The sequence below is a fragment of the Diplotaxodon limnothrissa genome, linkage group LG5 (genome assembly GCF_057381915.1).
Source record: "Diplotaxodon limnothrissa isolate DT_005_m linkage group LG5, D_limnothrissa_male_GT1.1, whole genome shotgun sequence".
In the NCBI taxonomy this organism is placed as follows: Eukaryota; Metazoa; Chordata; class Actinopteri; order Cichliformes; family Cichlidae; genus Diplotaxodon; species Diplotaxodon limnothrissa.
Genome location: NC_140600.1, coordinates 23,496,535 through 23,523,755, shown reverse-complemented (window position 1 = coordinate 23,523,755; position 27,221 = coordinate 23,496,535). Strand labels below are relative to the sequence as shown.

The 27,221-nt window shown below is 39.1% G+C and overlaps 2 protein-coding genes and 1 non-coding gene across 3 annotated transcripts in view; 1 reads left to right on the top strand and 2 right to left on the bottom strand.

Annotated features, from left to right (window-relative positions):
- Positions 1 to 20,492, bottom strand: part of atg7 (ATG7 autophagy related 7 homolog (S. cerevisiae)) — a 61,736-nt gene extending 41,244 nt beyond the window's left edge. Inside the window, exons 1-15 of the mRNA XM_085354294.1 lie at positions 20,449 to 20,492; positions 17,908 to 18,109; positions 17,463 to 17,517; positions 16,764 to 16,881; positions 16,526 to 16,603; positions 16,279 to 16,395; positions 15,838 to 15,984; positions 15,371 to 15,459; positions 11,712 to 11,839; positions 10,876 to 10,966; positions 10,556 to 10,700; positions 8,870 to 9,028; positions 5,833 to 6,027; positions 4,189 to 4,434; positions 739 to 854 (exon numbers count right to left, since the gene is read on the bottom strand). Coding sequence (XP_085210420.1) covers positions 739 to 854; positions 4,189 to 4,434; positions 5,833 to 6,027; positions 8,870 to 9,028; positions 10,556 to 10,700; positions 10,876 to 10,966; positions 11,712 to 11,839; positions 15,371 to 15,459; positions 15,838 to 15,984; positions 16,279 to 16,395; positions 16,526 to 16,603; positions 16,764 to 16,881; positions 17,463 to 17,517; positions 17,908 to 18,079 — 1,856 coding nt within the window. The 5' untranslated portion in view covers positions 18,080 to 18,109; positions 20,449 to 20,492. The remainder of the gene's footprint in view (positions 1 to 738; positions 855 to 4,188; positions 4,435 to 5,832; positions 6,028 to 8,869; positions 9,029 to 10,555; positions 10,701 to 10,875; positions 10,967 to 11,711; positions 11,840 to 15,370; positions 15,460 to 15,837; positions 15,985 to 16,278; positions 16,396 to 16,525; positions 16,604 to 16,763; positions 16,882 to 17,462; positions 17,518 to 17,907; positions 18,110 to 20,448) is intronic.
- Positions 3,421 to 3,527, top strand: LOC146632345 (U6 spliceosomal RNA). The gene has a single exon (XR_014906235.1). It is a non-coding gene; the product is annotated as a U6 spliceosomal RNA (small nuclear RNA).
- A 4,572-nt stretch (positions 20,493 to 25,064) lies between the features above and the next one.
- hrh1 (histamine receptor H1) lies at positions 25,065 to 26,992 on the bottom strand. Its single transcript, XM_085354293.1, has 2 exons — positions 25,333 to 26,992; positions 25,065 to 25,093 (listed from the first exon to the last, which is right to left on the bottom strand). The coding sequence occupies exons 1-2, from the start codon at positions 26,954 to 26,956 to the stop codon at positions 25,065 to 25,067; spliced, it is 1,653 nt and encodes a 550-aa protein (XP_085210419.1). The 5' UTR covers positions 26,957 to 26,992.
- Positions 26,993 to 27,221: the final 229 nt, after the last annotated feature.

Genomic DNA, 27,221 nt, shown 5'->3' with positions numbered 1-27,221 from the left:
GTGTTCTCTTCTTCTTTTCCTTTTGCCAGGCAGCCCAATCATCAACATCCTTTTACCCAATATATCCACTCCCCTCTCTGTCTGCACATGTTACTCTCAACCTTGCCTCTCTTACTTTATCTCCAAACCATCCAACTGTAGCTCTCTCTCTGTAATATACTCAGTCCTTATCCTGTCCACCCTGGTCTCTCCCAGTAAATATTTGAGTATTTTAAACTCTGTGACATCAGGCTCCACTTCCTTCTTAGCCTACAGTTACTGTTCATTACACATAACCACAGTCAAAAATAAGTAAATATATACATAAACAAATTAAACAATAATGAAGGACACATGTTGCAAAGGAGACGTGTCTGTTTAGCAGTCGATGAGAAGATGACTGTACTTCTAACAGCGATTTATTCCCTCAGTCAACATTTTTTTGTGGCTTCAACCATTAGTTTCGGGGTCGCTTCAATACAGTACAAGGCTCATTTCGTAAATAACAGTCCTATTAAGCATAAAATAGGTTGTACAGTTGGGGCATGGCTCGCTTTTACCTACTGGTCATCAATATGATCGCGCTCATGTTCACAGAATCCAGTAATCAAAACAGTAATCTACTTCTAAATAAACCCATGAGTGATGTCCCAGCGACTATTTGCATCAAAATCTACACAAGTATAACGGCCAGTAGTTACACCCTTAATACAACTTCAATTTCTTATTAGTAGCAAACATATATTTTGTCATACTTACCCTTCACTGTGCTGTAGAATGGAGACCATCATCTCAACAGCCAACGCTCCGGCAATCATGGCAAGACCTGGTCTGCTGACTGTGCACTGCTGATCCAGAGTCCGATCCCGGGTTGACTATTTTAGCAAAACAAAACACAGCAAAAATAGTAAGAAGATCAATATAGAGAATCATGTCCTGGAACTCCAAAAAGCCAAAGGTCAATCCAGTAAACCTGAGAGGACTTTCTCCACAATAAGTAGAGAAACGAGAGGTGAGAAACCTTGGCACTGGCTGAAGGTCTTCTCCAGGGGAATTCTGACCAAGTTGCTGATCACAAACTGTTTATGACACACTGATGACTAGCGGATACTTCCAGTTGAGCAGGGTGTTAGTAATGCCATAGTATTTTCATAAATACTATGAATTGAATCTGTTTTTCAATAGATTCGACACCACAGTGTCTGCTCCTACCCCCACAACCTCACCTGCAGTCAGCCTGGAATCCAGAGCCACACCACTGTGCCAGCCTCTCTCTTCACATGTTGCCTCCTGTGAGAGTCCTGACACCCCTCCCCCACCCATCACCTTCACTCAATACCAGGTTGAGATGCAAATGAGGAGACTTCACTCAGGCAAGTCTGCTGGACCAGACGGAGTGAGTCCCCTTGTCCTCAAGGCCTGTGCCCCCCAGCTGTGTGGAGTCTTTCATAAACTGTTTATGCTGAGTCTGAGTCTGCAGAGGGTCCCGGTGATGTGGAAGACATCATGCCTCGTCCCTGTACCAAAGACGCCTCGTCCCAGTGGCCCCCAGGATTATAGGCCCGTGGCACTGACCTCCCACATCATGAAGACCCTGGAAAGGCTCATCCTGGACCAGCTGCGACCCATAGTAAGACCACATCTGGATCCCCTTCAGTTCGCTTATCAGCCTCGTCTCGGAACAGAGGACGCCATCATCTACCTGCTCAATCGTGTCTACACCCATCTGGACCAGCCGGCGAGCACTGTGAGGGTCATGTTTTTTGACTTTTCCAGTGCTTTCAACACCATCAGGCCGACCCTCCTGGGTGATAAGTTAGCAGCGATGCAGGTGGATGCTTCTCTGGTGTCCTGGATTGTTGATTACCTGACAGGAAGACCACAATATGTACGTCTCCCACAGTGTGTGTCTGACAAGGTGATTAGCAACACAGGGGACTGTCCTCTCCCCCTTCCTCTTCACCCTCTACACCACAGACTTCAGCCACTGCACAGAGACCTGCCATCTTCAGAAGTTTTCTGATGACTCTGCGGTGGTTGGATGCATCAGAAGGGATGATGAGACAGAGTACCGGGCTGTGGTCGACTCCTTTGTCACGTGGTGTGAGCAGAATCATCTGCAGCTCAACGCGGCAAAGACCAAGGAACTGATCGTGGACTTCAGGAAGACCAGGAAACACTTGACCCCTGTTTCAATCCAGGGGGTCAGTGTTGACATTGTGGAGGACTATAAATACCTTGGAGTACACATTGACAATAAACTGGACTGGGCTAAAAACACCACAGCACTTTACAGGAAGGGCCAGAGTCGTCTCTATTTTTTGAGGCGACTGAGGTCCTTCAACATCTGCCAGAAAATGCTGAGGATTTTCTATGAGTCTGTTGTGGCCAGTGCGATCCTCTATGCTGTTGCATGCTGGGGGAGCAGGCTGAGGGTCGCAGATGCCAACAGACTTAATAAACTGATCCGTAAGGCCAGCAATGTTGTGGGGATGGAGCTGGACTCCCTCAAGGTGGTGTCGGAGAGGCGGATGCTGTCCAAGATAAAGACAATGTTGGATAACACCTCCCACCCACTCCATGACATGTTGGTCAGTCACAGGAGCTCGTTCAGTGAGAGACTGAGATTACCGAAAAGCACCACTGAACGACACAGGAAATCATTCCTGCCTGTGGCCATCTCCCTGTACAACGCATCCACTTAACACACTGTTTGCTGCTACAACTACACATGTTTCTTTTCCAATTATTTATTTATAAGTGACTTATGTATGTATGTATGTATATATATGTATATATTGTACTATTCTTAGTTAGCGTATTGTCTGTCTTGTCTTAATGTTGGTTTAAAATGGAGCACTGTAACAAAAAATAATTTCCCCCAGGGATCAATAAAGTATTCTGATTCTGATTCTGATTCTGATTAAATGGACCATTAGTGTCAGTGGCTGCAAACCTCTTGGCCAGTGTCAGTTGGAACAGGCTCCGGCTCACATGTAAAAGGGTAAGAGGGTATTGCTAATGGATGGATGAACGGATCATTAGTGTTTGTGCCAAACCTGCAAATATTCATTTTGGGGATATTACGCTGTGGACCACACATGCTTACCAGGGGAATGGCTACAAAATCTGACATGTAGCCCTTTAGAGTCAAAGGCATTTCATTTTTATTTTCTGGTCATGTTTTATTTTTGCAGCAGTACATTCTCACACTGAATATGTCCCATATGTTTAGACAATCTGTATCATTTTGCTTCAGGCCTGTCTCACTTAAACCTTTAAAACAATATGCAAAACTCTATATTTATTCATTCACTGAACTCAACCTTAGATCAACATTTAGAATATACTGATAGCAGGCTCTGCCTCAAGTTCAAATCTTAGTATTACTTTAATGTTTCACAGAGAGACCGACACATATGGCATTTACAGTAGAAGTCAGAGCTTGCTTCGGCAAGCGCGTACGCTAAATTGGATACGATACAGAGAAGATTAGCATGGCCCCTGCGCAAGGATGACACGCAAATTCGTAGAAGTCAGAGCTCATTGCAGCAAGTTTCCAACAAATGCCACAGCCTTTAATAGCCTATGAAGAATCTTCGTGCATTACTCCGAAAAGGTCAAGAGAAGGAGAAAATCCAAAATCCCCAAAACAAAGAACATCCAGAGAAACAAGCAGAATGTGGGTGTCGAGGCTACAAAGCTGCAAGTTCTGTTTTATTCTTTCTTGGGGGGGGATTTGCATATTGTTACTCTTACAGAAAAACAATTACAACCATCTTTCTCAAAAATATGAAAACCAAACAATAACTAAACCAAATGCTGCATTTAAAAGCAACAGATTTTTGATGACTACGAAGTGTGCAGGCAACCTTAAACACAACACTGATGTGATGCTCCTAACAGTTAAGCATAAAAACAGGAATCATGTGAGACTTTCACTCAGGAGATTCGAGTTCATATCTCATATGGGACCGTAATTTTTTAATAGCAATCATTTTCACTTCAGCTTCTGTTTGCTTGGGACCATTTCAAAACCTTGTTTGCTTGAAAATAACATCTGAAAAGAGATTTCGCTCATGCGACCATCACTAATTTTAACTCCTGTAAACAACACAGCCGACTTTGCAGCAGCGTCTACCTGGTTTTGAGTGCATTAGGTGAGCTACTTAGTTGAGTGTATACTTGTTATCTGTGTGGTTTCCTTACATCTCCTGGTGCCACAACATCATTGCAGAAGTAGCAGCCAAGCTTGTGCCCTGGGATGTTTGAAAACAGGGACGATCCCGGGACAGCGGGCGCAGCACCGGCCGGTGTGGAGGATGACGAGGAGGCAGAGGAGCAGGAAGGGGAGGAGTCCGGCTCGGTGGAAACGCTCTGAGTGTTGGGAGGTTTCTTCAGGCCGTGGCGCATCACGACAAATGTGTCGAATCCTAGAGCAGCATTCACCACTAGCTGTGAAAATAACAATTATGGTAAATCATGGTCATAAAAGCTTTTTTACAAAGCAACAGAAAAAAAAGAATCAAAATTGCTTTGGCTTGATTACTGATATTTTTGCCATTTGCCCTGAGTACATTTTCAACCAGTTAAATGTGGCTTCTCTTATGCAGACAATAAGGGAACATCATGTTGGATTATTTTTAAAAAAATCAATCACATAAAACATTACTGGCCTCTACGGAAAGCATCTACATTTTTGGAGCAGCACTTGAAACAAATTTTGATGCCAATTAGCAGTGAAGTCTGAAACAGCTCCATGGCACAAATGGCCAAATAACCTCTCAGTTGAGCCAGCCATCAGAAAAAAACCTCATCAACAGCCCACTTAACAGCACACAGCAACATAAGAGTTGCATTACTGTTCCCACTGGAAGCATTACAAGTTCCTGACACAATGTTCAATAAATCCAATTTTGCATGGCAAATTATAAAATAACATTAATATAAAATGGTAAAGAGAAAAGTTGGACTTGAGTTATCAAGCAATCTTAGTTTCCCGAAGGAGAAGTGAAAGGGCTTCCCAATTTCAGATTCAAGCTTAAAGGTAAATAAAAGAAAAACAAAGTTAAAAAGACATTAATGTCTCCTGCCAGAGTGCTGCACTGTGGCTTGAGGTCCAAAGTAACCTTTGAGCAAACAGATCTGTTTAAATCCATGGTATTGATTTCCTGTGCCACTATCAAAATACTCTCAACAAAGCTCATAAAGCCTGTTCTGTTTATGTACATCTGAGACTAGACTACAATGCGCCAGTAGAGACTAGATAAAGTAATAAAATCCTTTACAATTCATTGTGTAGATTACAAAAAGTCCCTAATAGCAAAGAATAAAACAATTAAAAAGGTGGAGTATAACATGCACTTTTAATCTGCAGTATAAAACAATGAACTATTAAAAACTTTGTTTCTAATTACTTTTCTAGTCATTTAGGTAAAAAGGTTGAATATTTACGTCTATTTTGGTCTTTTTGGTGTTTTATGTTTGACTTTTATTCACAGACTAGTTTGTCTAGTTGCTACACGACGCTGCTCAGTGGATTGATTTAGAGCTTTTTTGCTGAAAACAGCTGTCTCCTCTAAGCGAGTTCATGAGAGCGGCGACAGGGCGAATGTGCAGAACCAAATAATGAGCTGAAAGTAGCTCCGCTAAACTGCAGAGTTTAATAATAATCATGAGTGCACACTTCGTTGCAGGTGTCCACTTTCACATTGCATGTCATCATTTCATTCATTGTTTTTATGTACAATACTATAAGTGGAGCTATAATCGAACCCCACCCCCGCACACACACACACCCTACCGCACTGCTTTGTGACCGTTCATTCTACATATTGTACCGTTCCTTCCTACCTTCCTCTTGCTGGCAGCGATAACCGTAGGCAGCCAGCGGCTCTCTCTTGTATCCATTAGTAAAAACACCACATCGTGCTCTTCAATTAGCTTTTCCAGCTGCTCGACATCTCTCTGGGCCTGAGACAGAGTGGCCTGAGAGAAATTCACAGGGTGGCCAGGCATGGGGATGCTCATATTGTAACCTTCTGCATTCTGCAATAGAAAGAAATAGAGGTAAGGAACGGCTTACAAATTGAGCAGACATGTGTGGTAACTAGCACGATATGTACAATATGTACAAGTCTTTTGTTTGCACAATCAGCTCTCTTTGACATTATTAAAATGTATTTGATTCATATGCATACATTATTTATGGGGAAACCAACTTTTAATACTCTCAGGAGGTATTCTTTTTCCAGTACATCTGGCTCAAATCTCTATAGTATAAAATATGTAAGGACATAAAAGAATAGTGCCATTCCAAAAGCACCTTAGACATAAAAAGAAGTCAGGTTACAGAAATCTTCTGAGACATGAAAATATGGATTTCCTCAGTCACAGATTGAAAATCTGCTGTCTGGTAACTGACAGACTGGGGAGATCAGAAAAAAAAAATGGTCCTGTATAACTCAGCAGTATGAAAATAAACCATAAAAGATCATCTTAAAGTCAACAAAATATCCTTAAAAAAGGCAATGTTCAGTCTTTTGTTGTCCACTGCCAAAATTCTCGTGCCATGTTTATCTCCAGGGAGCGTATACTCGACAACAAGGCAAACGGAAATGTCAAGAGTCATTTCATAGTCAAGAGAAGGACAGAAAGGGCAAAGCAGAAGTGCGAGATTTGAACAAGAAAAAATAAAAATGCCACTTTTACTCAATCAGTGGGTCTTCTGCCTTCACTCCTCACATTGTAAGTGTGGGAGCTTGTCAACCAAGTCTTGAATTTATATTTCACTGATGTAAGTGTTGCTAAGCTGCAGAGGTGGTAATCATATTCCAATTTCCTCTATAAACATCCTTAACCTACAGCCAAGAAAGACATACATCTTTTTGAGTGTGAGAAAAAAAAACTTTCTGGAAAAATAAAACAATCCAAGAAAGCCGCTGTTGATGATCCAGTTTTGATGAGAACAAATTTTAAGCGAGAAAAAGAAGCTCCTGGAAATGTCAGGTGACTTGTGTCAGGTGTTCGCCCACATACAAAATAAGAAATCTGCCTGACATTTTCAACATTGTGACCTTGTTTGAACCATATTCCCCCAGTTCAATTAAAGTACTTCTGCACTTTCAGCTCACCCTCTTCATATTTGTCTTTCCATCTTTCACAGTTGCACCTGACACCCATACGTTTGCAGAAAAACAAGCAGGGAGGAAAGCCAAGCAGGCACACGCTCACACTGTTACAAATAGGAGCAGGTGTGGATGCAGCTAGTTTGATGGTGAAAACACAAAGTGTCACGACACGTCATGACCACACGGGGCCACGTGTCCGTTTTTTCACTTTCTATTTCATTCCCAGAACATTCAGAGAGAAACTGAAAATAAGGGTGGGCCAGGGTTGGCGAGAGACCTGGATGTCAAGTTGATGACATGACAGGTGTGTGTGTGTGTGTGTTCAACTTAAAAGGACATCACGTTTCTTTTAATGTGTGACACCATTTTCCCGTCCTAGTGTATCTCGTTTCACCGACACGTTATTACAGAGATGATTGCAAGCTCTGAAAAATCAATACTTTAACAATGAGGCTTGAATCTTACACAGTTTAAGGTAAATTACATCAGACGTTTAAACACTGAGGGAGTCGCTGTGTGAGATGTGACTGATAAAGGCACAGGCACGCTAGGGACACACAAGTTTTGAGACTCCTACACATGGTCAGTTTAGTTAAAACTTACAAGCTGACAAGAAGCAGAAGGTGTGAAAGCATTTTACACGCTGCTTTTCTTAGTCAGTCTTCTTCAAATGCTTTAAAAATGATTTAGAGGCTCCAGAAGTGGATTTCGCTCCAGATTTAAAAGTGAAGATAACGTGTTTGGTTTGTGAGCATTAGATGTGCTGTGAGGCTAATTTTATTATCTGTGCAAAGCAACCTGTCTGGATGCTTTTTCTAAGCTATGCCAAAAATCTCCTGGCAGTAGCTTTGTATTTGCTGTCCATTAGATTGCTATTGATTCAGTCAACTCACTCCAGCTTTGAAGTGTCATGTTTTCAGAAGGAGAAATCATTTTTGGCTTAAATGTTTATAGCTAATGTGAAAACAGTATGATTGGTCATGGAAACACACACACACACACACACACACACACACACACACACACACACACACACACACACACACACACACACACACACACACACACACACACACACACACACACACACACACTATAAATGGGTTCTGAGTCAATGAAGCTGTCAGATACCGAGATGATTAAATCTGCCACCAACATATAAAAGGGAAAACTTTTCTTTTTCATTTGCTGAAATATATACCCCCCCCCAAAAAAAAGAAAAAAGAAAACAAAAACCCCACCCACAGAGAACCCACTCATTAATTTGCAAAGTATTGAAACCACCAGCATTAATATGCATAAAAACCAACTCTTATTATTCTCCATGGTGTGTACTTCACATCTAAGTTACAAGAACTCAAACAGGAATACAATTAAAAACCTAAAAATAGTAAAATGGCAATTGCATTCAGTGCAGTTGTACAGTGATTACAAATTCATCTTTTTCAATGTTATTTTAAGATAATTAACCTCCATTTATCACATGAACACTGGCCTCAGCAGCACTTTGTGAGCATCATCAGTGACAGTAACTAGTAGGCACTGTGCCTTGTGTGCATTTCAAATGAGTGCTTGGTGCGATTCCAATATAATGCTGAAATATGCAGAACAGAATCACAGGATTTCTGAAGAAATTAATAACAGGGATTATGACAGACTGTAATCATTGGCTTCCAAGAAGCAGGGCATGCTTTAACTCTAAAATATGAGCAGAAATACAGGCGTCATATTACACAGTTAAGCATTGTTATTCGACGTACCACACCGGGAAAGATTTTGGTAAGTCGGTCAACAGCTGCCATGGCTTTGGACTTTCCACCTCCAAGACAGTCCTCAAACTCATAAAGCGGCTGCCGCACTGGATTGGAGTATGAGATCTTTGCGTTGTCTACAAATGTAATGTGTCGCACTCCCCATCCCTGGAGAAAAATGGAAAAACCATAATCGACCATTTACTGACATGAACACTGACCTAAATGGCGCTTTGTAAACAGTTTCAGTGACAATGAGTGGGAGATGGTGTGCCTTGTGTGCATTTAAAATGAATACTTAGTGCAATTATAATCTAACTCTGAAATAATGGGTGCATTAGTGTGCAGGTTAAACAACTGTATAATTTTAGTTCTATTCTACATTACACCAGGTTCAGTGTGAAAGACAATCAAATAACTGGTGAAAAAAAGCAAGCACCAAGGATGATGATTGTACCTGCAGATCAGAGCTGTTGTTTTTCACACTGAAAAAAATATTAAAAGCTGAGTAAGCCTTTTTAAAAAAGTTTTTTAAGTCACTGATATGGATGGAAAGGATTTTTAAAAATGAAAGAAAATCTATTTTGTCCAGTTGATAATTGGACAAGATTATATCATCACAAATAATGTGACATGTCTATGCTTCTGTTCTGTGAGTGCAAATTAATTAAAACGCTAAAGTTGTTTCAGAATTTCAAGTGGTTAGCAAAAGCAATTCAAGATAACTCATTTGCAGTATACTGTAAACTTTATGGCACACATCATGTTCAGACACCAAAAGTGAAACAAGTGGTGAACAGTGTGTCAGCTGATCAGTTTAAGAGAAGGTTTATTTATAGAGAGGTGCTGCTTACATCCCCAGAATGAAAAATAATTAACATCGAGCATCTTCTAATCTTTGTAAAACCTGGTGAACACATGCCACGTGGTTGGAGTGCAGTGGCGTAGGTTCAACTACAACCCCTGCTTTCCCCTCCTCTCTCTCCCCAATTTCCTGTCTATCTTAACTGCTCAACTATCAAATAAAGACATATAAAAAGAATGTAAAAAATTGAGGTGTGTGACAGTGAAACAGTGAACCTGACAATTGTTGCAAAGCTTATGAGCTTCTGTTAAAGGAACCTTTGATGAAATCCTGACTTCAAGCATGTTCCTGTGAAAGTCAGTGGTTCCAAAAACACTCTGAACAAACAAGCATCATGTATGTGTATGTATACTGTTAACAGTGGAAACAGTAATGCTAGCATATTAGTTAGAAGAATAGTAGTCCTTTTTTTCTCTTTTGTATAAATGTAATCTGAGACACACAGTAATATGATAATAATGTTAAATCTACACTTTTTAGGATAACTGTCTTGATAATGGCACGGGGCTACTGCTTATTATTGTTGTATTAGCAGTATTTGTATGGATTGTCCTGTAAGTTGCAGTAACCTTTATACAGGTTTCGTAACCTGACTTGCGGCTACACCTTAACATAGCATGAAAAAAATAAATACTACCCATCATCAAAACATAACATTTCTCATCTTTACTAACATCAGTGTTTAAAAAATCTTCTGTAACAGTTTCTGGTTAAGCAAGTCATAGACCCTAATGAATTAAGAGCCATAACACTTTCCAAGGAGCACTTATCCAAATTCTAGCATACCTTCATCACCCTGTCTACCCACTGATTTGATTTTCTATCCTTACCATGAGTGTCCGGGCCACATTGCACCCAAGTGTCCCAGCACCTAGAAGGAGACACTTTGTGTTGATCACTTTGTCCAAGTCCAGGGAAGGAACCAGCCTCCATCTCATGAGTTTCAGGTTCAGGTCTACTGAAGACTCTGCAAGCCTATAAAAAATTAAGTAAGACAGGTGAAGACATACACGCACTAGCCACTTCACCAACTGTTTGTTATCGCAAATATCTAATCAGCAATCACTGGACATCAACTCAATGCATTTAGGCATGTAGACGTGGTCGAGACAACCTGCTGAAGTTCAAATACGTGTATTATTTATTTCACCGTTTGGGGTCCATGCATTCACTGAGGTTGACCATCCTGGGTCCCATGGCTCCTTTTGGATTTTTCTCCCAGCCGACACTCTTTGGACAAGCTATCAAAAAAGAAAAAAAAAAAACAACAACAAAAAACACACTTGCAATGTAAAATAAGCAAAAATCATAAATGCATACATACATACAGAAACACTTTCAGGCTAGAACAACTTTAATGAAACTTCTAATACACCAAAACCTTTATTTAATTGAGATGTGTGGATGTTAATTCACAAACATACAGTCTACTCCCTCTCTATTTTCAGAATTTAGAAGATGGATTAGCTGAACCCGGTGTAAAGTTGGGCCAAGGTTGATTGGTTAATCCTTTTCAAAACAATATCAAATCATCAGAGTAGATGAATCATTTTTTGCTGCATGAATATATCCTCAGCAAATTAATTAAAAGACATTATGAACCACAGAGGTAGATTGAGGAAAACAAAGATTCCTTGTCTGAACTCAACAAAAACCTTTGCAGATCAAAGAGCTACCCGCTTTCCCATCCTGCTATTACCATTTAAATTACTTTCTTCCCTTATTCAGCAGATAAAGGAATAATGGAAACGCTTTGTGAGATTAGTGTGTCCTGAAAAAGAAACAGTGAGTCTCGGTGGAAAGTGAACTAAGAATGCGTGTTCAATTTACTATTAATATCCACAAGTGTATGTATCTGAATGCATGCACACATTCACATGAATACAAATACAAATGCACCGATATAAAAATGCACAGCAGCACAATGCAAACTGCACCAATGCACCCATACATAAAAAGAGAAACACAGAAAGAAATAGAGATTACCAGAGTTGCTGGGAAGCTCAGGTAGTTTGACATGGAAGATGACGCTCTGTTGAATGGAGCGGCTTCCCTGCAGAGTTCTGTCCCTAAAACACAGCACCTCCACTGTGTCCAGCTTAGACTTAGACCCCCTGTAGTGCACACGTACACACACAAGATGCTACATGAAATGTTGAAAATATATACACACACACATATATATATATATATATATATATATATATATATATATATATATATATATATATATATATATATATATATATATATATATATATATATATATATATATATATATATATATACACACATATATATATATATATATATATATATATATATATATATATATATATATATATATATACACACATATATATATATATATATATATATACACATATACACACACACATATATATATATATATATATTTTTTTTTTTTCTTTTTTTTTTCTTTTTTTACATGTAGATATCTCACATCCATCATTGTGAAATACACGTTAATGTGCCTGTTGCTCCAAAATAAAACTCTGACACCTTATACAGCCGTACTAAAACACTTCCTCTAATATGGTCCTGAAAAACTGAGTCACGTTACACAATCAAGCTCTGATAAAAGAACTGAATAGGCAAGACATCACAGCCATCGATGCCAGTATCAACAGTTTATGTTTAACAGAGAGAAAAAATGTAGTCAAGCACAGGATCGATGAGGTTTGTTTAAGATAAAAACCTGCAGAGCATGCATGAGTTGATATCACAGAAGACTATTGCTAAACAAGCCTCTGTGGGAGTTCCTTTTTTGTACAATAGAAGAAAAAAAATTTAAATGCCAGAAAAAAAGAGGGAAAACTAAGCTCTGTGACAAAACACTCCTCAATATAGACCTGAAATAAGAGTGTGCAACGCTTCTTAACTGATATAAAAGCCACAATTAGAAACATACAGAGATAATTTCAACGACAGTCTCAGAACATAACAAAACATTATGATCAGTTGTGTGAGATGGGTTGCTTCCTCTTGCTCAAAGTCATCAGGTATGGGGTTATGTTATTTCATTTTGATATCTACTCCTACATCTGAATATTTACATTTTTACTCAAAAACTATTTAGTTTCATTTCTCAGCTCAACTCCTTTATTTACCATCTGAAAATAAAAGTACCGAAAAGCTTTCAGATGATTTGCAGTTTTCACCTGCATCGTTTATACAATATTTTAAAAAAAATAAACAAAACAACCTTTTCTTTTCTTTTTTAACTTAAGCTGGTTAAAATATATCATTGCCCGTGGGATATGAATCCTTTTATTTTTTAAATTTTCTGATTGTTGAATCAACCACTTCTGAATAAAGCAAATAAAAATCATAATCGAATATTTAAAGATGATAAAGCACAACCACCTGCTTTGGAGACACTGAGCATAAGCACAAAGTGTTCAAAACAAGCAAAAATCACAGCCTACAACACTTAAAGAGGCTGATTGGATGAAAACACACAATATCCTGCTTTAAAAATGCACTCCTGATGATATGTGACATATACTCATGAAGGAGCCTAATTTAACCACAAAAGAAATGGCCCCTTGATGTAGGAGGACGTCCAAGTGTGTTGTTTACAGATAACTATTTTCGAAAACATAAAAAAACGTGTCCTTCATAAATGAATAAATATGTACACTCACTGCCCACTTCATCAGCAACACCTCTTCAACTGCATTTTAACACAAACATTTAATCAGCCAACCACATGGCAGAAACTCAGTTCGTTTATGCATGTAGACGTGGTTAAGATGACTTGGTAAAGTTTATACTGAGCATCAAAACGGGGAAAATAAGGCGTAGTTGTTGGTCGCAGACAGGCTGGTCTGAGTATTTCAGAAACTGATGATCGACTGGGATTTCTCCATACAACTATCACTAGGGTTTACAGAAAATGGTCAAAAAAAGAGAAAATATCCAGTGAGCAGGGGCTCTCTAACCAGAGGAGATTGGCCAAACTGCTTTTAGCTGATAGAAAGGCAAAACTAACTCAAAGAACTATTTGCAGGTAGAGCAGCGTGATATCACACCACAACTGTAGAAAGACAAGAGAAAATGCGACAAGATGTTGCCAGGTCTGACGTGTCTCGATTTCTTCTATATTTCTTCAACAAAACACACGGACTTGGAAGAATTGGTTGGATTTGTACAAAATGAAAAGGCCAGTAATGGACAGATGCAATGATACTGATGGTTACACCCTCGTACAATAAAGAGGATGTCCTTTGTATCACAAGACATGATAAGACGGCTGATCAATTTGTTTCACTAACTCATCTAAACGTTAGGGTATAGGAGCTATGGCACTTTGTCTTAAAATAACAGCTGTAATCTTCACATTTCAACTTTTTTTCCTCAAAAGAGTATTTGAAGTTTTTTCTTGAAATAGAATTTCATCTTTGATCTTGATATTTTGACTTTTACCAAATGATTAATAAGAATTTTCTTAATGTGGCCTTGTAACAATGTAACAATACATTCCTTTTACGTGACATACATGAAAGTAACAACCGTTATCGATCTATCCTGCTGTAGAAACCCTCCATCAACTTTGGAATATCCCAAGAGAGCCTGCTAACGCTTTTCAAACCAAAAAGAATAAGAAATATACATATTCTGTTAAAAGTGTTTAATAACAGCACCTTTAATAGATCAAATCTAGTTAAAAATATCTGTCAATATTCTGCAAAGACACCTCATACTGTGTATAAAACAACACCGCCTGTGGTTAGAACAAACAGTAGCTGCTGTGTGTCACAGATAGGTATGGCATGAGTTAACAAACCAGCTATGGTCTTTTACCCAGACCACGCAACTACTCCCTGCCACAATAAAAAATAAATGAATAAATAAAATGTAAAAAAATATATAAATACAACTGAGAAAAAGAAATATGATTCACATAAAGGCAATAAATCCACACAAAGTAGTTCAAACATGAGCGGCAATGTTTCCTGATGGAATTTGGAGATAATTTTGAAAATCTTTTAGGTGGAAAAAAATAATAAATCAGCAAGCAGTGACATCATTATTCATCCTCTTCAAGCAAGGCAGATTAGATCAATATAAACTGTTTGGACAACCTGATTTACATTTTAAGATTAAAGCTTAGCAAGAGCTTAAATGGAAGAAATAAACCTTGTTTATCTGGAAAATTGATATCCTTATAGACAAATGGGACTAGCTTAAAAGCAACAGTCGTGTTTCTGTAAGCAAGTGCTGTCATCTAGGAGCACATGTAATTGATCAAATTAATCACATCCCCACTAAACTCTTGCAACACCACTGAGACGAAGCAGCAGCTTGATATTTCTTTTTCAGTCCGAGTGGAACAGAATAACTTTAGTAGAGTTTCAATTGCTTTTGTCCTGATGCAAACATTTTTAAACTGATACATTTCTCTTTTTGAAATTGATAATTTTCTTAAATTACAAAGGTTTGCTTTCCTAACACTGCAGCAGGGTTGGGAAATCAGTCAGGAAGAGGAGCCTTTCATTTATGTGCAACTCATAGTGAAATTCAGCAGGTTTTTCCAAATTACTTAATGACCGACAGCACACATCATTGAGACAACTTCCTCAAAACACAGTCACACATGCACACACACACAGAGAGTTTACCATTGGTTAGCTACAAGCATCAGTAGATTCCTCAGAGGCCAGCCCGGATGTTGGGACAGAGTACACGGATCATAGACACCCACAGTAACCTAGAGAAAACAAACAAGGTATGTTTACATTAGCAAGGCGTGAATGCGTATATGTGTTATTGTGTGAGTGTGTAACAGTAGACAACATTAGTAAAATGTGATGAGCCAATAAAACTACAGTAGAAATCCAGTTTGAAGCCACAACAAAATAAATTTTAAACCTTATTAAAAAAACGAGTCTGTTTGAATCTTTTTTTTATTTTTATTTTTTTATTACAGAATGAACAACAATAGGTTTGGAAACTTTTGGTGTATACTTTAAATCATACTATTATGATATTGATCTAAGTGCAAAAAAAGTAGCAGACACACAGAATAATAAAATATAAGATTAAATTCCTGTTTCTATTAATATAAATATAAAAATCTTCTTGAAACCTTCTTAGTATCACTGAAAAATGTCTCCCAGTCCCCCAGCACGGCCATCTGAACTGACTCATCTGTGTATTTTATTAGGAAGTAAGGAACTGCAGTGGCTCCTGTTTTGATGCACAGGCCATCATAAGCATCCTGCAGGGCTGCAATCTAAGACAGAAATTAGAAGTTAGAAAAATCCGGCAATTCAAACATATCACAAGTGCTGAAGTCAGTGCAGCAATTCTCAACCAAGTGACCTCAAAGGGATGAAAACCGAATTATTCAGTAAAATTCTTTTGGTTTATATAGATGAAGCAGTGGAAGACACTAATAGCACTTTGTATTCATCATATAAAACAGCTAATAGTAATTGTAGAGTTTTAACTTTTTCAGAAAAGGTCATTTAAGGATAACTTCAAAGTGTAATATCTAAAATTATATGGTGATCTTTAAAAATCCAACCTGCTTTGCAGAGAAAACCTGATCTAGGACGGAGGGCGGTCGAACAAGCATTATCGCCTCTTTGAAACAGAGAGCAGGAAAGCAGAACCAGTAGTAGAAATTGTACTTCTTCAAATCCTGTTTAAAAAGAGTAGCCAGAACAAGAGAGAAACATGAAAGGAAACTGGTTACATGAAGTTGTTAAAGTGTAGAAAAAAACAAAAGCAAAAAAGAACAAGCAAACATATATGATCATATTTTTACGCACTGCAAAGGTAAGGAGAATAAATCTACAAAGGATGGACGGGTCCTTCAGTGCAGCTCCAGACTGTATAGCATCCCAAATCTACCCAACAAAGAGAGAGAATACAAAAGAAAAAATAATCAATAATTTAATCAGGTAATGTTCTGTTGGGAAATATGACCATTCTAATGCCTACTTTATAGATAATCCACTTTCAACATGTTTTTGATGTCAGAACAAATTGCCACTGGATGTCTCTTACCTCCTTGGCTTCTTTCTCCAACAGAGCCTTCTTATCAGTAGTCTTAAAGGCATCAAGAGTGTTGGTGTTGTACAGCGTTCCCAAAGCTGGGCAGCAACGAGCGGGAGTTGAACCATCACTAACAGCAAAAAACCAACACATTTTTCATTAAACTGTATGTTCACAGTGTAAACATACTGACCACCAGAAACCAGTGGGCTATATAAAAGTTTATTTTTCCCTATATAGAAGTACATACACAAAACATCTCTGTGACAACTGCACAATCGGATGAAGGCCACGTCATTTTTTTTTCTTTAGACACACAGGCTTTTTGTAACTGTTCAGAGCCGATTTAAAAATACTGGCAGCTTTCGGTGCTTCCCCTCTGCCTCACTGTAGCTGCACCTATGGAATAAGTCGAAACATCCTGGGTAACTTCCTTGTTGAGTTATCACATTCACAAGATTTTCAGAAAACTTCTGATCTTCAGGTGGAGGTCACCGAGATTCAACTCATTTAAGATTTTTAGTAGATGGTATCAATTTAGGTGTCCACGTTGTCCTCCCACCTGCCCAGCAGTGTGACCCCAACAGTCTATGCTATGCTTTTATTTTGGCTTTGTTTACAATGACACTTTGCATCACAAGACTCAATGGCAGCAGAAAAACTTAGCAGAAGTGTAATGCTTCTTTACACAACATAATGCCTTATACTTACACATCAAATGCACTGTACTCCAAAGTTAGACGGGTAGGCAAACCAAGAGGATCACCTATCAGACATGAAAGTCGATCAGCCACATTGGTAATAGAAAATACAGATCTGTCAATCAAGTGGGAAAACTGCATTTGACAGTGAGTGAGTGTGTTGCTTATTCTGTCTTCCTCCCATCACCCTTAACCAGTAATGGCAGATAGCTGTTCCTCCCTGAGCCTGGTCCTGCTGCAGGTTTCTTCCTGTTAAAAGGGAGTTTTTCCTTCCCACTGGCGCCATGTACTTCATCATAGGGGGCAGTTTGATTGTCGGGGTTTCTCTCTATTATTGTAGGGTCTTTATCTTACAATATAAAGTGCCTTGAGGCAACTTGTTATGATTTAGCGCTATATGAATACAATTGAATTGAACTGATCTTTTATTGAAACCATGCCATCAGAATACTCACCATTGTAATAGTATCCTTTGATACATTTGGGACTCTCATCCAATCTGTAGTCATTGAGTTTCTTCTGAGTAAGCTCATGCCAAAAGCCTGCTTCCAGAGCGCTGCTGAAAGGAGCAAACTGCAGCTTAAGTTCTGCAGTGGACGGCGATGCCTCACTGATGTCAGATGCCATTACACTTCACAGAGCGGCACGTTCAACAAGCTGTGAAATAAAACAGCAGACGGCTATGAAGCACTTGCAGGCACTATAATAACTTATGACTTAGATACACAAAGAGTAGTAAAAGTAACTCTCGCACTGTTGAAGTAAACAGTCTGAATAAAAGCACAGAATAAAAGCTGCACTTGTATACGGTTTTATGACTTTGGAGTGCCTCAATTACCAGTTCACACTCGCACAACAATTATGGGAAAACTCCCTTGCAAGGAGCTGGCCTGCCCATCAGGAGTAACTTGGGGTTCAATGTCTTGCCCAAAATCACTCACACATGTTGGTGGAGCCCTGTGATTAGTGGATGCCTAAATCAGGAGCTCCTGCTGATCACATAATAATCAGTTCATTATCTGCTGAGCCCTAAATTTCCAATGCTGCTGTTTAATTGACAACCCAGTGAAGAATGTGATTTGAATAAGCTTATTACTCAGCCAGGTTTAAAATTACTCGATGAGTACATCGCCCAAGATATCAGAGATGTAACTATATGTGCTTTTGATATGTGAAAGTATCTGCCACACATGCAAATGAAGGAGAAAAAAAAATCACACTATTATCAGTTGTCTTTTTCTTCTTTCAGCTGCTCCCTTTGGGGTCACCACAGCAGATCATCTGCCTCCTTCTCACCCTGCCCCTAGCATTCGACTCAGTCACACCAACCCTTTGTAAATCCTCCTTCACTACTAGGGCTGGACTGGTAATGCATATTAGGCTTTTTCCTGGTGGGTCAATATAATTTTTTTTCTTTGTTGCTATAATCATACAGGCCACCTGCCATGGTGCACTGGCACTACAAACACTGACACTAGTAGTGTAAAGTACTTTGGGGTCCTTAGTGACTAAGTAAAGCGCTATACAAATACAGGCCATTTACCATTTTAGTCCAGTGGACAATTTTTATTAGTAATCCTGGATAGACCAATATAATCTTTTAACGCAACCATCCCTCTCCTACAGACACAGATGGAAAAACAAAAGCACAAAAAAAAGGTGTCAGTGAAAAGCCAAGAGAGAAAAAGAAAAAGAAACTAGGCATATATGCAGCAAAATGTTTATATACATATTAGCAACTGCACTGTCAACAGCAGTACCAGCAACCACTACTATAAAGCTCTCACAGTCACAGTACTGCTCCTGTTTCCAGCACTAGCCATGGAGAAATGATGGAGGAGGGAGAGCAGTTCCAACAAGAGAGCGGGGAAGGTGTAAATAATATGGTAAGGAAATAAATGGAAGGACATGATTATCAAGGGAGACATTCAAGTAAAATAACCCACCATCAATGACCAAAAGCCACTGCTAATAGCTAAAGGGTAGCTTTTAATTGTGCCATGCTGCACTAAAGCACAACAAAGACTTCCTAACCCAACAACAAGTGTACCAACGTGGTTAAACAAAAATAAAGCATAAACATTTATTTATTTATTAACTGATCATAGTCAGCCGCCTGGACCAAATATGCCAGGGCTCATTTGGTGTCCCAGTTGTTCACTTCATCAGTGAATCTTCTCTGAGGTCTTCGTCTTTTCCTCCTCCCTGGCGTCTCTATATTCAACATCCTTTGTCCATCCTCTATTACTATTCTGCACGTCCAAACCACCTCAGCCTTGGCTCTCTAACTTTACCTCCACACCGTTAAACTTCTGATACACTGATTTCCAACCGTGTCCACTTTGGTCAATCCCAACAAGATTTGAACATTTTCAGCTCAACCGTCTTTTTGTCAGCACCACAATCTTCAAACCATACAAGACGCTATGATGTGTGGGTGGTCTCAGTCCCATCTTATAAAAATTCTCTTTAACTCTTGGTACTGTATATCTGTCACAAATAACTCCATATGTGATGGCAAGCTACATGAACAATAAACTGGACATTTAAAAAAGAAAAAAAGAGGATTCGTGTTTCCTTTCCTGTATCCCATCCACGTGCATAATCCATGAAAAGATAAAGGATTTTAAAATATTTTTGACCAGCTCAGCTGCAAAGAGAGCCTAAACTCTGGTTAAATAATGAGCGCCAAACCTTCAAGACTAAGCATTTAATGGCTGTCAGTCTTGGCATGTTAATGATTAAATTCTACGTTTACTTTTTTTCGTGTCTTTAACTGTTTTCTCTTGCTGAGAAGTAAAGTCAGCTCAATAGAGACCACACAATGAAACCCAGCAGCTTTAGCACTTCAAGCGCTTTTTAACGCGACGAAAATTCTCATGGAAATAAATCATAAAATAAGACATCCCTGCATCACAACACAGACAATTTATGTCCGCTTCAGACAGATACATACATGTTTATACGTTAACGTGTAACAGGACTTGTGCACTTACCATAAAACCTTACTTCCTGGTGAAGGAGATCATGTGATCGCGAGTCTTGTAAATAAAGCAGTGCAGTGTGGGTAAGCTTTAGCTTACTTGCTACGGTTTCTTGTCTTTATGGTGCAAGCACCATTGAGTAAAATACAAAGAACCAAAACATAAACAAGAACGCGCAGACGATAAAGCAGGAGAAAACGGACAAAAACCTGTAGGCGCCGTTTCTTTTCATTTCGGAGACTGCTACAGAGGCTGAAGCGTTTGTAATGAACGCCGGTTTTAGCTTGTGAAATTACAAACGCAACATAATAGTGGTGAAACCGGTAAAGCTACTTCTGCTCCTACTTTTGGGCTCAATTATGACTTCAGTTTTCACCAGAAATTAGCTGTATGTGAGCGGCGGACCGTACGGAAACAGGGTTAGGGACCGTCGCAAAACTGTGCTGCTGTACAAAAACGCACGATATAAATTAAAAGATGTCATGTTTTGGCCAGGAGGCTAAAACAAACTGAGAAAATCCATCTAAAATAATATGAAGCCCACAAAGTGTCACCTCTTTGTATTTGTATTTCCCTGGATGACAACCACAATATCCAGTGGTAGCCCCTGCACTGTGAAGGACAGCATGTAATAATAGCACCCCCCTTTTTTAAATAGCTTGTTCTACATGGAACAGCTATTACCACATGTAAAAGCCACTGAGCTCTTGAATCCTTCCTGAAGGAAAACACAGGAACGAAAGTACAAGTGCTCAAGGTTTCCTTGTACCTTATCATTTAAACACAAGAACACTCTGAAGTAGCAGATGAGACTAGCGGTTCAAGGAAAGCATAAAATGCTTTGAAAGTACTCAGTTTGTTAGATGGAGTACATGTTTACAGTGGAAATCTTCAACAGGGTAAGTTCAGGGACATTGTGTGAGCTGTGTTAACTGGTTTAATGAAACAAGGAAACATCTCACAGTGATGCTCATGCAGATGCAGACTGTGTCAAGTTGTGTTGCTCTTAACTAATCTTTAAAAAAAAGCTTGACTGATATAAAACTGCTCCTACTCATACAGGCTGAGTTTTCCCTCTTCAACAGCTCATGGTTTAATTATTGTAAGGTGAGATATATGTGTTAGTATTAATAATTGAATTTCTTTTTTTTTTTTTTCTGATTTTTCTCGCTTGGATAAGACCGCTCCAGGTTTCAATTTTTGATGAAAGCATGTGTATGTTTTTCTGATTCAGACCTTCAACACAAACTGGTTTATTACAGTAAACTATGAGGTAAAACTGAATTGAGATTTTCAGATCTGTACCATGGAGTCCATTCCAGTTTAAAGATTACAGATTAAATGAAAAACAGTTCTTATTTTAGTACAAGTAACCTGAGAAACACGCCATAGAAACTCATGAATGATGCCCGTGCTGGGTTATTAAGAGAGAGGGGATGAGGGACATTGGCATATTGTTGAAAATGTCCTTGTTATACGTCCCATACAAGAGAGGAAATATAACAGTTTCAGCACACTGAAAAGTTAAATGAAATATTTATGCTGGTAAGTCACAAGCTTTGCAGATTTTGGTGAATATTATTGAAACTGCCACAAAGACAATTAAGTGGCACTATATTATGAGAAATAGAGTTCTTGTCTTTTTTTCTAGAGCTATTTCTCCATTTTGCACAGGAGAAAATATGAATGTATTAATTGACAGTATATGTGCATCATAATTTGCTAAAAAAATGCTAAAATTCCCCAATATGGCTTAAAAAGAAGATGGCTACACTGTGGTCATATAGGGATGGACATGGTCAGCAACATTACTCGGGTAGGCGGTGGCATTTACACAGTGCTCATTTAAAGGATCTTCACTTGGTACTACAGGACCTAAACTGTGCCAAAAAAATATCCCTTCATCATTACATCACCAGCAGGTTGAATCACTCATACAAGGCAGGATGGCTCTATCTATCATCTTGTTTAGGCAAAATTAGGTAAACTATCTCAACATTGCAGGAGAAACTGAGACTCAGCAGAGTAGCCAGTGTTTTTCCAGTCTCCGCTTGTCCATTATAGATGAACCTTTGTGAACTGTAGCTCAGTTTCCTGTTCTTAGCTGGAAGCACTGGCGCCTGTTGTGGTCTTTTACTGCTGTAGCCCATAGAATAGAATAGAATAGAATAGAATAGAATTCAACTTTATTGTCATTGCACATGCACAGGTACAGGGCAACGAAATGCAGAAATGCATCTGCTTCAAGATTCAACATGTACAATCAGAGATGCCTTTCTGCATACCTTGGTTGTAACAAATGATTATCTAAGTTACTGCTGCAGTCTGGCTATTCACCCCGATCTGTGAAAACAACCTGGCATTTTCTTCCAGAGAACTGCCTTTTGCTGGATATTTTCTCTTTTTCGAACCGTTCTCTGTAAGCCCTAGAGATGGCTGTCTGTGTGGGAAACTCTCAGCAGATCAACAGTTTCTGAAACACTCTGCTTGTCTGTCACCAACAACCATGCCGCATTGAAGGTCACTTAAATAACCTTTCTTCCCCATTCAGATGATTGGTTTGAAAAGCTGTAGTTGAACAGGTGTACTTAATAAAGTGACCAATGGGTACATTTGATGGAATCTTGCTGCAGCATGGGCATTGGGTTTTGTCCCAGGTTAATTAGGTCATGTGTTCAGCATTTCACATAAATGTTCTTGCCAAAGTCAGCACCTCAAACTAATGACAAAATAAAATTAGAAGAACAGTTTGAAGTTAATAGTGTTAATGACGTGAGGCTTGAAGGACTAGCACATTAGTACGTTTTATTTTTAGTTTTAGGTGTACATCATAAACAGGACATTAAATGTCATCAATTTTTTTTCTTTCAGATTGACTTCAATTTTATTTCATTACTGTATCATGCATGAAATAATATGCCAGCCTAAATAGGCTTACAAGACACCGATAACAAAAAACAGAATATAAACCAGAACACACCCACAGGTTTTAATCATACTCTGGTGATCATTATAAGCATTATTCAAAAACTTTGCCCTCAACATGAGACACCCAGCATTAAAAGCGCATAGGCAGCAACTTCACTTTGACATAAAAGTATCCAAACTACTTTTAAAAAAAAAACAACAAAAAACACACACACACAAACAGCAAAACATTCAGTGGGACATAATATTCATTACAAAGAGTTACCTCAGGGGAAGCTCTTTGCAGAACCTTTTCAAGCAACAGAGAAACAGCATATAAAATGAAATTTTCTTCCCCTTTGTCTTGTTTTTAATGAGAAGTGCAGTCACACACATCCGTCTTCCCATCATCACCTCTTCCAGCTCAATTTCAGCCTCCTCTGATTTGTTTGATTTGACTGCACAGTGACTCACAACATTGCCACGCTCATTACATTATTTCAGACACTATGATTCACATATTAAAATATGAAATTCAGTTCTTTGTCCCTGCCCCCCATAAAATCTGAAGTGACACTGTGCAAAAAGTAACAGTGTAAGGAAATGTCCTTAATTCCATTTATCCTTATTTTCTTTTTACAAGGAAGCTTCTAGCATAGCTAACACGGGAGTTACTGGGAGAAAGAGTTGCACCATGAAGCTCTGTGTATAGCCTGGATGCACTTGAATGCGTTTGTTACAAAATACTGACACAAATCCATTAAAGAAGTCTCAGATTTATAGTGTGCTGCAGCATTTTTGAATCATTTTCGACACTCTTTGGCTAATGACGTGTAGCGACGTGCTACACCTTATAACAGATAAGCAACTTATTCCCATCAAGGAGAGAAACAAAACCTTTCTGCAGTTCGAAAGAAGACTGTGACTGTGACAAATAGTTTGTTCTGGTAGTAGTTTTGTCTTCATAATCAGGTTTTTGCTCATATATTTCCAATTTCGTTATACTATGTATAATGACAATAAAGGCTTTCAATTCAATATATTAACCTATTAGACTTAATGGCAGGAAATAGATGTCAAAGCACGAACAGGTAGAACAAGTTCAGAGGTTTTCTTTAAGGGAGTGTAGGTGACTGAATGTGCTTGTTTAGAGTTGCCATTCTTAATTAAAAAAACATAAAAAATAAAGACAGTAGGTATCATAATTCAGCCCTTCCTCGATCACTAGTACCAAGCACCAAGATGCATCTAAAGTCTCGTACTCTGTTTAAATAATAAGAAGGAGAATGACTCACAATGTGGTTGTCATTTTCAAAGAAAATCTTCTCCTTGTTCTTTTTTTTAAACAATATTAATCATATTTCACATTATGTGTTTTATGGTATATTCCTAGCACAGAAAATCAATTAAATTTTTTTTTTCAAAATACAATTTTTACATAGTTTTTAGCAAAACTTTAAGCTCAAATTCTTCTGTGACACAGTCTATTATTATTATTATAATTAGTGTAACATAAACAAAATAAATAACATTAAACTGACATATTATCCTCAGCTTGAGTCTTGAGTCCAAAGAATTGGTGTTTATAAAAATAAAATGCGGAACATAAAAGGAATAGCACACTTTTTTGGTCAACGCTTGATGAGACATTTTTTCCTTTTGCTAATTCTGCTGTTGTCTCAACATTTAGACGCCTGCGATTGTGTTCTGCTCATTTACAGTCACAAAGGAATGTTAAGAATATTTTTAATAATAATAATAATAATGGATACTTTATTGATCCCCATGGGGAAATTACTTGTTTTTCTCTGCATTTGACCCATTCACTCTGTGAAGCAGTGGGCAGCCCACTAAGCAGGCGCCCGGGGAGCAGTGTGTAGGGACGGTACCTTGCTCAGGGGTACCTCAGGGTAGCCGTTAAGTGGATTCGAACCGCCGACCTTCCGATCATGGGGCGACCACTTTACCTACTGAGCTATCCCTGCCCCAAGACCCGTTTAAAGTTTCCATTGCAGAGCGGGTATATAAAAGGGTTTAGAGTAGAGTTGATGTAACCCAGCCATATGGTGAACATGTGCAGGTCATGGTGGACGCACTCTCTACAGAAGGCCATGACCATGAAAGCTATGAAGTATGGTATCCAACACAATAAGAAAGCAGCAATTATGAAGCCCAGCTGCTTGGCTGCTTTGTGCTCTTTGTGGATCCTCAGACTGTGGATGCGATGGCGTGATTGGTCAATGAACTTTTGCCACGCCTGTCTCAGAGTAATTTCATTATCCGCGTCTAATTTGGCATCTTCTACTCCTTCCTCGGCCCAAGGTAGAGCTTGGCTGGGGTCGTAGTTGTTGCTGAGCACAGATGTGTATCTCTGCACGTCTGATACCTTGTTGGTATCGCACACTCCGCTCACTGGGTTTGGCACTGTCACATGGCATTCGTTTAAAGACGCTTGAAGTTTGTTCTCATTATTTCCACCTGAGCAAATCACGTCCTGTGGTGCCGATGGCTGGCTCTGGGGAACCTCGCAGTCTGGTTGCTTCTCCTCAGGAGACAAAGAGCACCTTTTAGTCTTTCGTGCCATTCTGAGACCTTTTGTTGTCATGGCAAGCAATGACGTCTGCTGGCACTTTACACCAATTTTTCTGTGTGCTCTCGATAGAGCAGTTTTACTGTTTTTATCAGCGTCTTCAAGGGGATCTGTCTGTTCGAGAGTATTCTGGTCTAGCAGTTTTTCTGTTTTGGATCCTTTCATTAAAACCTCACTTTCCCTCTTAGGTGACTTGGAGTCATTTTTCACAGGGGTTTGAGGATTTTGTCCATTGTCGTTTTCTCCAAATGAATCAGTTGGATGAATGATTCTCTCTCTGTCCCGTAGATGTTGTCTTACTGCCAAATAGATATATGTGTAAAACCACAACATCAAAACAGAGGGTACGTAGAAGTTGAAGACTGCGGTAATGACCTTAAACCACGTGACAAAACGGAAATCTGTGTCACACTTATTTTCCTCTTCAGGTTTGAGGTCCACGTGTGTGAAAGACCTCCATCCTAAAATAGGAATAATCCACATCATGGACAGCAGCCAGGCTCCAGAAATCATCACACTGGCTTTTCCCCGTGTTCGATATTTTAGGTACTTAAGCGGCTGTCTCACTGAGCGGTACCGATCCAAACAGAGGATAAATAAGCTGAAAATTGAAGCTGTGCTTGCCACGTAGTCCATAATCAGCCAAAACTGGCAGACAGCCCGCCCCAGCTTCCATTCATCCTCCAGCAAATATACCAAGTTCAAAGGCATGACCGTGGTCCCTACAATGAGATCTGCCACAGAGAGGCTAACAATATAGAGGTTCCCTACAGTGTGGAGGCTCTTCTCTTTCTTCACAGCATACAGTACGAGCAGGTTCATTATGATCGTGAGAAGGGAAAGAAATCCCAGAAAAACTCCCAGCAGGGCGCTGTTGATGCGATCATGGAAGGTCAGGGTTTGATTGTTCCTCAATGAGTCACCATCACGGAGTCCACTCCAGCTGTTGTTGCTGAAGTTTACATAGCTGCTGGCATTGTGGCGTAGAGGGTCTGCTGAAGGTGACAGACTAGATTCCATCATGTTAGGTGAGATGGACACCTCTAGATCCTGTCACATTTTGGAAAGCTTTCATCCAGTGCTTGTTTAACTAAACACCATGGCATGTGTGGAACGGCAGGTTTTAATCAGTGTGTTTACACTCAATGGATAATGGACAAGTTGACTTTCACTCTGGAAAATGTGTATTCCTTCACTAGCCCTGGTCAGTTTATCCACAGTCTACGGTCCATTTTGTTGTAAACCCCAAGTAACAGCATCTGGAAAACACAAAAAATGGCAAGATTAG

Bases quoted from the DNA above. Each gene is read 5' to 3' on its own strand.
- hrh1 (XM_085354293.1), bottom strand. From the start codon at position 26,956: ATGATGGAATCTAGTCTGTCACCTTCAGCAGACCCTCTACGCCACAAT. The intron at 25,094-25,332 runs TGGGGCAGGGAT...TTATTATTATTA, and splicing joins TGGAAACTTTAAACGGGTCT to TTAAAAATATTCTTAACATT.